We start from the raw sequence: 13,923 nt of genomic DNA on the forward strand, positions 1-13,923 counted from the left end.
CAGCTTTGTGGATGCTGTGAGTGCTTGAGCACCCCCTGTATTCGTGCAGCTTGCTGTCATGTCTATGCATAGCATTTGTCAGTCATATAGTGGATGTCATGTGAGCACCTCCATGACCCCATCATTCATGCGTGTGCCTAGAAAGCATCCTCCAGTCCCTTCTCTCTCCTTACACTTACCTAGTCCATGACACACGGAGTTCTGTAGTGCCTGTTCACCTATCTTCTTAATGGCGTTATAATATGTCTCAGCTACTTCAGATAGAGCTGGGGATAAAGGACAATGATTAATTCAAAGCAAGCACTAATTAAAAAAAACACTACTCACTTGAATTATTAAGGAATGACATATTGCATGATATACTGTTGTGCAATGTGTTATTCAGAATAACTAGATTTTTTGGGATAAAGTGTTTTCTGTCATTTGGAGCACCATGTTTAAATTACAATATACAAAATGGCATGAAAACATGCCCCCTGCACTGTCCCTGGCATTCCTTTCCTTATTACACTAGTGGACAGTGCCTATCACAGCAACACTGTAGGGAGGGAGGCATTTTATGTGGCATGTTTGTGTGTATGGCATGAACATCAGACAGCAGTGCTTTTTAGCTTTCCGGTTTTTTTTACCTATATGTACAAGAGTACTGTAAGGAAGCCCATCCACGCCTCCAAAATGGCATGATTATAGGGCAGCATGTAAAGAGGGCACTGGTATTCACAACATGGAGTGGTGCCCCCACATACTAAGCCACACCCCATAGTACTGGTGCCCGATAAATCTTACAATGTCCCTGATTATTGATGCTTTATTCTCAGACTTCCTCTTTTCTTTAATCTGAGGCTGACAGAATGCGAGAGAAGTGGAATCAACACCAGCTTATAATCAATATCAGAATGAGTAGTATGCCTGTTTGAGTAGTATGTCTGTGAGTGGTATGTCTGAGAAGCATGTCTGTGTGAGTAGTATGTCTGTGTGAGTAGTATATCTGTGTAAGTAGTATGTCTGTGTGAGTAGCATGTCTCTGAGTAGTATAAGTGTGAGTAGTATATCTGTGTGAGTAGTATGTCTGTGAGTAGTATGTCTCTGAATAGTATGTCTGTGAGTAGTATATCTGTGTGAGTAGTATGTCTCTGTGAGTAGTATGTCTATGAGTAGTATATCTGTGTGAGTAGTACATCTCTGAGAGTAGTATATCTGTGAGTAGTATGCCTCTTTGAGTAGTATGTCTGTGAGTAGTATATTAGTGTGAGTAGTATGTCTCTGAGTAGTATGTCTGTGAGTGCTATGTCTGTGAGTAGTATGTCTGTGAGTAGTATGTCTGTGAGTAGTATGTCTGTGAGTAGTATACCTGTGAGTAGTAAATCTGTGAGTAGTATATCTTTGAGTAGTATGTCTGTGAGTAGTATATCAGTGTGAGTAGTATGTCTCTTTGAGTAGAATGTCTATGAGTAGTATATCAGTGTGAGTAGTACATCTGTGAGTAGTATGTCTGTGACTAGTATGTCTCTGTGAGTAGTATGTCTGTGAGTAGTATGTCTCTGTGAGTGATATGTCTGTGAGTAGTATGTCTGTGTGTAGTATGTCTCTGTGAGTGGAATGTCTGTTAGTAGCATGTCTCTGAGTAGTATGTCTGTGTAAGTAGTATGTCTCTGTGAGTAGTATATCTGCGAGTAGTATATCAGTGTGAGTAGTATGTATGTGAGTAGTATATCAGTGTGAGTTGTATGTCTCTGTGAGTGGTATGTCTGTGAGTGATATGTCTCAGAGAGTAGTGTGTCTGTGAGTAGTATGTCTGTGACTAGTATGTCTCTGTGAGTAGTATGTCTGTGAGTAGTATGTCTCTGTGAGTGGTATGTTTGTGAGTAGTATCTCTGTGAGTGCTATGTCTCTATGAGTAGTATGTCTGTGTGAGTAGTATATCTGTGTGAGTAGTATGTCTGTGAGTAGTATAAGTGTGAGTAGTATATCTGTGTAAGTAGTATGTCTGTGAGTAGTATGTCTGTGTGAGCAGTATGTCTCTGAGTAGTATGTCTGTGAGTAGTATGTCTGTAAGTAGTACGTCTCTGAGAGTAGTATATCTGTGAGTAGTATGCCTCTTTGAGTATTATGTCTGTGAGTAGTATGTCTCTATGAGTAGTATGTCTGTGATTAGTATATCTGTGAGTAGTATATCTGCGAGTAGTATGTCTGTGAGTAGTATATCAGTGTGAATAGTATTTCTGTAAGTAGTATGTCTCTATGAGTAGCAGTCTGTGTAAGTAGTATGTCTCTGTGAGCAGTATGTCTCTGTGAGTAGTACATCAATGTGAGTAATATGTCTGTGAGTTGTATGTCTCTGAGTGGTATGTCTGTGAGTAGTATGTCTGTGAGTAGTATGTCTGTGTGAGTAGTATATCTGTGAGTAGTATATCTGTGAGTAGTATTTCTGTGTGAGTAGTATGTCTCTTTGAGTAGAATGTCTATGAGTAGTATATCAGTGTGAGTAGTACATCTGTGAGTAGTATGTCTGTGACTAGTATGTCTCTGTGAGTAGTATGTCTGTGAGTAGTGTATCAGTGTGAGTAGTATGTCTGTGAGTAGTATGTCTGTGAGTAGTATGTCTGTGTGAGTAGTATATCTGTGAGTAGTATATCTGTGAGTAGTATTTCTGTGTGTAGTATGTCTCTTTGAGTAGAATGTCTATGAGTAGTATATCAGTGTGAGTAGTACATCTGTGAGTAGTATGTCTGTGACTAGTATGTCTCTGTGAGTAGTATGTCTGTGAGTAGTGTATCAGTGTGAGTAGTATGTCTGTGAGTAGTATGTCTGTGAGTAGTATGTCTCTGAGTAGTATGTCTCTGTGAGTGGTATGTCTGTGAGTAGTATGTCTGTGAGTAGTATGTCTGTGAGTAGTATGTCTCTATGAGTAGTATGTCTCTATGAGTAGTATGTCTGTGAGTAGTATATCTGTGAGTAGTATGTCTCTGTAAATGGTTTGTCTGTGAGTGGTATGTCTGTGAGCAGAATGTCTGTGTGAGTGGTATGTCTCTGTGAGTAGTATGTCTGTGAGTAGTATGTCTAAGTGAGTAGTATATCTGTGTGAGTAGTATGTCTGTGAGTAGTATGTATCTCTGAGTAGTATGTCTGTGAGAGTATGTCTGTGAGTAGTGTATCTGTGTGAGTAGTACATCTCTTTGAGTAGTATATCTGTGGGTAGTATGTCTGTGAGTAGTATGTCTGTGAGTAGTATGTCTGTGAGTAATATGTCTCAGTGAATAGTATGTCTGTGAGTAGTATGTCTGTGAAAAGTATATCTCTTTGAGTAGTATGTATGTGAGTAGTATGTCTCTCTGAGTAGTATGTCTGTGAGAGTATGTCTGTGAGTAGTGTATCTGTGTGAGTAGTACGTCTCTTTGAGTAGTATATTTGTGGGTAGTATGTCTGTGAGTAATATGTCTGTGAGTAATATGTCTCTGTGAGTAGTATGTCTGTGAGTAGTATGTCTGTGAGAAGTATGTCTCGGTGAATAGTATGTCTGTGAGTAGTATGTTTGTGAGTAGTATGTCAGTGTGAGTAATATGTCTGTGAGTAGTATATCTGTGTGAGTAGTATGTCTGTGAGTAGTATGTATCTATGAGTAGTATGTCTGTGAATAGTATGTCTGTGTGAGTAGTATGTCTGTGTGAGTAGCATGTACTGTATGTGTGTAATATGTCTGTGAGTGGTACGTCTCTGTGAGTAGTATATCTGTGAATAGTATGTCTCTGTGAGTAGCATGTACTGTAAGTGGGTATTATGTCTGTGAGTGGTACGTCTCTGTGAGTAGTTTGTCTGTGAATAGTATGTCTCTGTGAGTAGTATGTCTGTGAGTAGTATGTCTCTGTGTATAGTATGTCTGAGTTTTATGTCTCTGTGAGTAGTAGGTCTGTGTGAGTAGTATGTCTCTGAGAGTAGCATGTACTATATGTGTGTATTATGTCTGTGAGTGGTACGTCTCTGTGAGTAGTATATCTGTGAGTAGTATGTCTCTGTGAGTAGTATATCTGTGAGTTTTATGTCTCTGTGAGTAGTATGTCTGTGAGTAGTATATCGGTGAGTAGTATGTCTGTGAGTAATATATCGGTGAGTAGTATGTCTCTGTGGGCCTGATTCAGCAAGCAATGCAAAGGAGGGAGCGCACACACTTGGCCGATGTTTTTTTGCACTGCGAGTGCGCAAACTAGTCAGTGTGATCGGGTAAGCGTCCGCAGATTGCTTGCGTGCATGTAGACCCCTTCTGATATTGATTGACAGGAGTCGCCGTTTGTGGGTGGTGAAAGGGGGTGGTCGGGCGAATGCAGGCTGCCTCTTTGGTGGGACGCCATTTTGGGGGTGTTCATAATTAAGCCAGTGCAGCGACGGACGCAGTGATGAGACTCCGTGCACACAAGAAGTTGCCAAGAACCTGCGCGAGGTCAGGTCAACCACTATTATGCAAATATGGTTGATGGTTCTCGATGTTACCGATGTTTACGCTATCGTGCGTATTCATCAGGCTTTGAGTAAAGGGAGATGGGCGGCTTAATATAGGGCTGGGCGCCTGTATCTCCTGTTGCTGTCTCCGTGCGTATGCATTGATTAGCATATTCTCGCAGCGGACGGGTGAGTGCGTTCTCTCCTTTGCATTCCTTGCTGAATCAGGCCCTGTGAGCAGTATGTCTGTGAGTTTTCAGAACAGGTGCCACAGGTTCTGCATTAGGAACCCACACAACTCTTTAGTACACTAACTACTAATTGGTTGCTTAGTGTAACCTTTTGTATTCTTTTTTGTTTTACTATGCATATTTTGGCTCTAAGTGCTGTCTGGTAATGCAATTGTATGCAACATTTGGAAAGGGAAATAAAAATAAGGCAGAAGGACAACTGTAGAATGTACCGAATGGTGTAAAAAAATGTCAGATGGGTTAAATATGAGAAAATAAAAATGAGTGATATGGCAGGTTCATGCTTTGCAGTTTGTAGTAACCATACTGTATGTTTGCTTGGAATAGTCTGGCTGCTCCAGCATGACAATGCTTACAGCAGGATTCACTGCAAATATAGAGATAACTAGTCGAGTCTTCTTCTCTGCAGAACATTGTGGATAACGTGGCTAATGTAGTGTTGTATGCATTTACACTCCAAAGCAAGCAGAAAAAGATGTAAACATGAAAACGTGAATTTGCATGCATGTGCAGTGGCGCCGAGAGGGGGTGGAGCGGGTACTAATTACCCGGGCTTTCTGGAGGGGCCCATCGGGAGCCTGGGTACGGCACCGCTCCCCCTCCCTCTTATGTCACAGCAGCCAGCACATGCTGCTGTGTGCTGGGCTGCACTGGGAGACTGGTCGTGGCTGCTAAAGCAGCAGCCGGAGCTGTCTCCTATGCCTATGGGGGGAGCGATCACACCCCCCATTGGCTGTGCCCCAATACTCTTTTCTCTCTCTAAGGGGGCGTGGCCACACATTCCACGTTTAGGCCATGCCCCCTGTCACCTGGGCCCTGCGCGGCTGTCGGCAGCCTTGTGCATGTGTTCAGTTGGACGCAACCGACAATGTGTACAGCTGTACATCACTACAATATGCGCCAGGTTTGCTTCATCGTGGGCCTGATACAGAATTGTACAGTATTGCACGGCCGCAGGGAATGCAATACTGTACAACTCATGCAAATCTTACCTGCCTACTCTCCTGGGAACTGCTGGAGGCTCTCAAATTTTTCGGGTAATACCCGCACCCCCAGAAGAGTAGGCACCCCCCCCATTCTGCCCACTTCCCACAACATTCTAATTGTTTTGTAATGAAGCATCATTTACCAATAAATTCCATAAAATCTAATTAAATATCAACACAATTTCAACACAAATGCAAATGAAATGAAATATATGTTTAATTTTCCCTTTAGAAATTGAATGGAAATATGACTTTAGAAATGGGAATAATTATCAACTAGAGGGGTTGTAGTGATCCAAAGGAAATCCACTCTACACCAGACGCTTATAAAGTAGCCCAGTGTTCCTTCCCTGTGATTATTACTACACTCATCCTGCTTGGAAAATATTGCTCTTATCTCCAGCTCCCACTAATACCCTGGAAATATGCCCTATTCATAAGTATGTGATGCCCAACAGGTGCAAATATATTTCATGTGAAGATATATGCTTGCTAGCTATGGAACTCATATGTAACCAGGTGCCTTGTATTTACATCACAGACTGTTGTATAGGTTTCCAGTGCCTATTATGAACATTCAATATACTTTTATCCTAGCAAGGTGAGGGTTAGGTACAAATACACATCTGGAGGCACACGGGGAAGGGGGCATAGCTGATACTTAATATTGTCTGGTATAATTTGCAATGTCTTGTAAATATGTGTATTCAGGTATGCTACTTTGGTAAGATCAGAGTAGGTAACTGGACAGGACGTTCCAATCTGTCAGCAAGGACAACTCCCCCCCCAACTTCTCTAGCACACAAGAGGCCAGAAGCAGCTTGATCACCAGTGACATCACAAATGATTGTAAGGGCTAACTATCAGTGGTTCAATCTGTGTACGAATTACCTTATTTTACATGATAGATTGAAAAGTGTTCAGGGGGAAACATTGCTAGACTGGGACAAGAATGGTAAGGGTATGGGGGAAGATACCATTTCAATAACTATTTTCTAGTCAAGCCCTTTATTTTAATCACCCAACAACCACAAACTGATATTCACTCCCAATAGGGCAGTATTTCCAAATCTCATCCCTCAAGGCACCCTTACAGTCCAGGTTTAGGACTATCCATGCATAAGATAAGATGACTTAATTTGTAGTTTGATTTACAGTAACCATCTATGATTAAGCATGGATAGTCCTGTAAATTAAAATCTGACTTTTTTCCAATTAGCTTTAAGAGCAGTAGTATTGAGACATTCTATAAAACTACTTAAGATAATTTTAGAGATCTTTGTTCTTCTAAACCGATTAACAGCAATAGGACCAATAATTTGAACAAAAGAGAAAAGAGGGTTCTTAGAGACCTGACCACAGATTCCACCATCATATTCAAAGAAGCAGACAAGGGTGGAGGGCTGGTCCTACAAGACAAATCTGAATATGTTAGAGGTGACTTGAAGATGATAAATTTTATAGAATATTGCCAAAGGACCCCACTATTCCTTTCCTAGCGGAACTCAAGATAATCCTTATGCAAGCATTGGATGATGGGGTCATATCAAAAGACGAACATCATTGCCTTAATTTCCGACTGTACCTATCTACTATCACCTTCCCAAAATCCACAAGTCCCTCACTTTACCCCCAGGATGTCCTATTATTTCTGGTGTTCTTTCTTTAACCTCTTCTCTATCAGCTTATGTTGATTCGTATCTTCGTGTCTCTAAGTTGAAGTCACACATACGTGATACTACTCACTTTTTACAGCTAATTAATGGTGTTATTTGGAAACACACCTATGCTCTCCTTACACTTGATGTCCAAAGCCTGTATACCAACATTCCCCATCAATTAGGAATGAAGGTTATACAAGATGTCCTCAATAAATATGGTGACCTTCCTGAAAGGCACAGATTTTTTTATTAGAATCCATTTAATTCATTCTTATTCACAATTATTTTCTTTTCTCTAACACATTTTATCTTCAAACTATGGGAACGGCCATGGGAACCAGGTTTGCGCCAAGCTACTCCAACCTCTACATGGGTCAAGTCGAAGACCAACTCGTGTGAGGGGCGGGCTTGGCGATCACCTGGTTCTCTATGGCCATTACATAGATGATCTTTTTATGATTTGGGATGGGGATTCTACCACAGCTTCTGAATTTGTTTGTTCTATCAACACCAACACTTTTAATTTGGTTTTTACACACAGTTATAATAGGACTATAATTAATTTTCTTGATGTGACCCTGGATATCATCGCCAATGCCATTTGTACTTCCAATTATGTTAAGGAAGTTGGCACCGATGCCTATTTACATTTCTAGAGTGCGCACTATATGCCCAGGAAAACGAACATTCCAAAAGGCCAACTATTAAGACTTAGGAGAAATTGTTCGATGAAATAGGTCTTTCAGGAGCAATCTGCTAGGATGTTGGAGTCCTTTACTAGTAGAGGCTATTCTAAACATTTTGAATAGGGTCTTTGAGGAAGTATTGGTGACTGATAGAGATTCCCTATTGATGTCTAAACCGGAAGCCCCTCAAAAAATGAAAACTAGAGAGTTGGCTTTTAATTCTAAATATAATAACCAATCAAATGCCATTAAACGAATCATCAAATCCAATTACCAGATACTAAAAACTGACCCTATACTTAGGGAACATCTTCCAACTAATCCCAAATGTATCTTTAGGAAAAATTGCTCCTTAAAAATTATTTTAGCTCCTAGCTTCATGAAATCTGATACCAACTGTAGAACTCCCAAATAGACCATTAATACTTGGTTGATCTCCAAACCTATTGGTTTATTTAGGTGTGGTGCTACAAGATGCACCACCAGCAAATATGCCATCAATAAAACATAGTCGGTAGTCAGTATGACTGGAGAAGAAAATAAGATTTTGAGTTTTATTAATTGTAACACAAGCTGGGTAGTCTATCTCCTAAAATGTGGTTGCTCACTTAATTCTGTTGGACGAACAACCAGATGCCTTAAAGTGCGATATATGGAACACCGTAGAACTGTTTTGAAGTTCTTGAATCATAGTGTTCCTAGGCACTTCATGGAGAAACATGGGAGCGATCCCAGCTCTCTGACAATAATCGGCCTGGAACATATCCCTCCAACTATACGTGTGGGAGATAGATTTAGGAAATTATGCCAACAAGAGATTTATTGGACACTCCAACTTAATTCACTGAACCCCAGTGGACTAAATGAGGCTTTGAAATTGAATGTTATATTATAACTTGGTTTGTCTTAGTGATATATGTTTTCCACTATTATAGATCCATACATTCCCTTTCCCCAAGTCCCCTTCATTTCCTAAATCTTATCAATCCTACTGTATATGCATGATCAATAATCAGTGTATTCCCTCTAATATAGGTCAATAGATATATCAGTTCATGTTTGACTATCAAATTAGTTGGATAAGTTGGTTCCTTATATGTGTAGTTTTCCTATTTATATATCATGGTTTTTGTTCTATTTTCCACTTTTCCTTTTTTATTTAATTGTATTATTTTCCTTTTTTTATGCCATCATTGGTTCGTTTTCTATTTCTATTTTAGTTTTAGAGATAAATGATTGGTGGTCTAATGTCTTCCATCTCTTTACCACCCTCACCATGTTTATTCATGTACATTACCATCTTAATTTGTTGACCACCTGTCATACTGACATTGTCATGTCAGTTTTTCTCCTCTTTTCTCTATTTCTATATGTAAATTAATCAGCTATTATTTTTATGTTTGCTCTATAGTCACAGTGGTCATTACTAATGGAATGTTAGTTATTTTGTTATTATGTGGCAGGTGGGGAGTTTGACTGGGGCGGTACACCTGTCAAACCGTAACGCAGGTGTCCTAAGGCGAGCTCAGGGAGGACAGAAATCTCCCGTGGAGCAGAAGGGCAAAAGCTGATCTGCTATTATAACACCAGACTTACATCTGCATGCATCTTACCAGTTGTTTTAGATCCAGTAATAGTTCTTTTCCTTTATCTATTGTGGTCACCATTTGTTGACTACAATAGCAACATTGTTAAAAATCAGTGCTTATTATATATTTAGGCTCCCGTTGGCTCCACCTGCCTTGATTTTATTTATTTATATATTTTTTTACATTAACAGAGTATTGTTTTCCATAGCAACAACATTTGTCACGTGTCTATATAAAAAGGGATCAAGACACGTGACACACTCTATGATAATCCACAGACAGTTGGGTCTGATGGGAGGCTTGGAGCGCGGAGTAAGTTGACACCACGCCCCATTATCCAGCCACTCTCTGGTCACGTGACTACCGTGACCAATGAACAATGGAGTGCGGGCTTCCTAGGCTACAGAGTCTGTCACATGTCTACATGGGAGGGGACCTAGACACGTGACACACACTGCATGGGCCTGATGTGAGGTTTGGAGCGCGACGCTAGCTGACGCCGCGCTTCATCCTCTAGTAGTGGTCCGACCACGTGTTCTAATGTAACCAATGAATAATGAGCTAGCAGTAAACAAACTACTAAGGGCCCGCCCATTATTACGATTGGACCTGTGGCTTCTTAATACAGTGAGTAAAGTTTCTTTCTATTCCCCAATTTGGTGTTACTATTGAATAGGTTTGCCTCCTAGCATCTACTTATCTATATACGAGTATGTTTTATAAATGTATTTACTTCCAAGTTTATTGATCCTAACTGATCGCACCTGAGATCTATTGCTGCAAATGAAAGGCACTATATAAAAGCTGCTAAACAGGCATACAGACACCTTAAAAAAGCTGCCCCTGTGCAGCGAAACATGTTGGTGACATTACCCTGTCAATTGGCACTTATCACTTTTGGACTACAGCACCTTTTTACCCTTTGGGAGCACCATTTGGATTTGGGACTTTTCACTACCTTCCAGTACCTAGTAACCACGAGACTTCATCTATATGGGTTGGACCCTATCATCCATGAAGACCATCGCTAATTACTAGTACTCATTATCGTAACTACAGGCTGGTAATATACATATATCACCACTGGATTGTTCTACCCCACATGACGTGGAACTATGGTGCAGGCTCAATTGCCATGTTGACTTATTTAGTGCCTACAGGGTTACAAGCTATATGCCTTTATAACTGAATTTTATTTTTATATACGGTCATTTCATGATTTCTTTGATTTCTCAGTACTGAGTTTTTATTGTTCTTCATTTTATATATCTATATCTATATCTATATATATATATATATATCTATATATATATATATATATATATATAGACAAAGTATCCCCCCCGGAGCTGTAAAAGTCCCAATGGAAGAAAATAGGCGGCACTCCGATGTAGAAACTTGATAAATTGTATCAAATTCACAACATGATAACACAGACAGTGGTCATTATTAAGGCCTTGCTCCAAGCTACAGCAGCACAGCAGGAATCTACCAGGGCTCAGCAGGAGGCTACAGCAGCTCAGCAGGAGACTAACAGACTTCAACAGGTCTCCATTGAGGAAACCCACCAAGCCTTAGCGGAAAACAGCCAGGCCATAAGAGAGGTGGTACAGCACCTGGTCGCCCGGCCCAGAGATGTTGCTACTGGTCCTCCCACCCCCACTCACTCCGTACGAGCCAGTCACTTCCTTCAAAAGATGACTTCAGGCGATGATGTGGAGGCCTATCTCGCCGGATTTGAAAGAACGGCCGAAAGGGAGAGTTGGCCCAAGGAGCAGTGAGCAAGTCTGGTGGCACCTTTTTTGTCTGGGGAGCCACAAAAAGCATATTTCGACTTATGCTTGGCTGATGCCAAGGACTATAAAAAACTAAAACAGGAGATCCTAACTCGCTTGGGAGTCACCACCTTTGTTCGTGCCCAACGGGTCCACCGCTGGGAGTTCCATAGGGACAAGCCTCCACGTTCACAGATGCATGACCTCGTCCATCTGTCCTCAAAATGGCTACAGCCCGAGACGCTGACGGGACCACAGATCGTGGAAAGGGTCGTGATGGACCGGTACCTGCGAACATTACCTGTGACTCTGCGCAAGTGGGTGAGCCATGCAGACCCTAAGTCCGCGGACCAGTTGGTCGAGCTGGTGGAGAGGTACGTGGCGGCTGAGGAGCTGATGAGTATGCCCCACCGAGCCCCGATGGCGCACCGGCGAACTCCCACAGACACTGGTAAGACTGTTCCAGGGGAGAAGGGTGCTGGGCGGTGGAATGTACCTAAGACTGAGGGTGTTGAACCTGGAGACAGGCCTGCCAGGCCAGGAAGGTTCTTGCCCCGTAAACGACTAGACATTAATATGACTCAGTGTTTCTGATGTGGTGGCTTCGGCCATATTGCCGCTAATTGTTCACTTACAACTGAACCTATGCAATGTGATACTGCTCATGTCTACCGCAGGGGGTCTTTCTTTGCACAGACAGCCTGTACGTCTGACCGGCAGGCTGAGACTGATAAGCACATGTGTGTACTCACTGTAGATGGCAACCGAGTAGAGGCACTGTTAGACTCTGGTAGCTTGGTGACACTTATAAAAGCTGAGCTGGTGAACCCCTTGAGGCATACAGGGAAAACTGTTGGTGTGACCTGCATACATGGGGATACTCGATATTATGTTACGGCCGAGGTGAACATCGAGACACCATGTGGCTCTGCTATAGTTTCTGTGGGTTTGGTGCATGGTCTGGTGTATGATGCAATATTGGGGAGAGACTTTGCTCACTTCTGGAAGTTGTGGGAAAGCCGTTTTTTTCCAGAGGTGAACAACCCCGATCCATTTGGGAAGGTTGTCGATGTAGTGGAGGAGGGAGTTTCTTCTGAGTCAGAGTTATTCCCTTTTTCTACTATGATTGGCGAACTAGAGAATGCGGAACGTGACGGTGGCCCGCCAACTGATGTGCCTCCCATTGAGGTGGGAAGTGTTGTTGGGCCAAGTTATCGTCTGCCTGATTTAGAGGTCAGAAGAGAGGTCTTTGCCGTGGAGCAGTTGAATGACCCTACTTTGGTAAAAGCCAGGGAGAATGTAAAAGTAGTTGATGGTAAACCCGTAGACCCTGATAGTACTTTGTCCTATCCCCACATGGCAATGTGTCAGGATTTGTTATATCAGGTGACTAAGAAGGGGAAGATATTGTGGAACAACTAATAGTTCCCAAAGCCTACAGAAGAACAGTGTTCGATCTGGCCCATGGTCATATAACGCCAGGCCATCTAGGTGTAGAGAAAACCACTGAGCAAATAATGCAGAGGTTTTTCTGGCCCGGGCTTCATAAAGAGGTGTCTGACTTTTGCGCATCCTGCCCTGAGTGTCAGTATCATGCTCCTAGGCCACATTTTAAGGGTCCACTAGTTCCATTGCCTATTATAGAGGTGCCGTTTGAAAGAATAGCGATGGATTTGGTTGGACCCTTAATGAAGTCTGCCAGGGGACACCAGTATATTCTGGTCATAATGGATTACGCTACCAGGTACCTGGAAGCGATCCCGTTGCGCAATACATCAACCAAGACCATTGCCAGAGAGCTAGTTCATGTCTTTAGCAGGCTGGGTATACCCAAGGAGATACTAACTGACCAGGGTACACCGTTTATGTCAAAAGTCATGAAAGAGTTATGTCGCCTGTTCAAAATTGAACAGTTAAGAACTTCGGTTTATCACCCCCAAACCGATGGGCTGGTCGAGAGGTTTAACAAGACGTTAAAACACATGCTTAGGAAAGGGGTCGACAAGGATGGTAGGGATTGGGATTACTTATTGCCGTATTTATTGTTGGCCATAAGAGAAGTTCCCCAGTCCTCCACCGGGTTTTCACCCTTCGACTTGTTGTATGGGAGACACCCAAGGGGGTTACTAGACATTGCCAAAGAGACATGGGAGGCGCAGTCTAGTCCTTACAAAACCATGATCGAGTATGTTTCTCAAATGCAGGAGAGAATTGCTGCGGTAGTGCCGATAGTGAGAAAGCACCTGGAACAGGCTCAACAGGCACAGCAGAGGGTATACAACCACAATGCTCGGTTACGCAGCTTTGCTCCTGGGGACAGAGTGTTAGTATTGGTTCCCACTGTGAAAAATAAACTTTTGGCTAAATGGCAAGGGCCCTTTGAAATCTTAGAAAGAGTGGGACAGGTCAATTACAAAGTTTACCAGCCGGGGAAAAGAAAGCCGGAACAGATATACCATATAAATCTGTTAAAGCCCTGGAAAGATAGAACGGCACTGTCGGCCGTCCGAGCCCCTCCAGTAAATCCAGGGCCCTTAGTTC

At 42.1% G+C, this 13,923-nt stretch overlaps 1 protein-coding gene across 1 annotated transcript in view; it reads right to left on the reverse strand.

Annotated features, from left to right (window-relative positions):
- Nucleotides 1–13,923, reverse strand: part of BAIAP2L2 (BAR/IMD domain containing adaptor protein 2 like 2) — a 110,261-nt gene that overhangs the window by 82,728 nt on the left and 13,610 nt on the right. The window contains exon 3 of the mRNA XM_088455067.1: nucleotides 180–266. Within this exon, the coding sequence (XP_088311193.1) occupies nucleotides 180–266 (87 nt within the window). The remainder of the gene's footprint in view (nucleotides 1–179; nucleotides 267–13,923) is intronic.

The sequence above is a fragment of the Taudactylus pleione genome, unplaced genomic scaffold (assembly GCF_031769625.1).
Source record: "Taudactylus pleione unplaced genomic scaffold, aTauple2 ptg000642l, whole genome shotgun sequence".
Taxonomy (NCBI): Eukaryota; Metazoa; Chordata; class Amphibia; order Anura; family Myobatrachidae; genus Taudactylus; species Taudactylus pleione.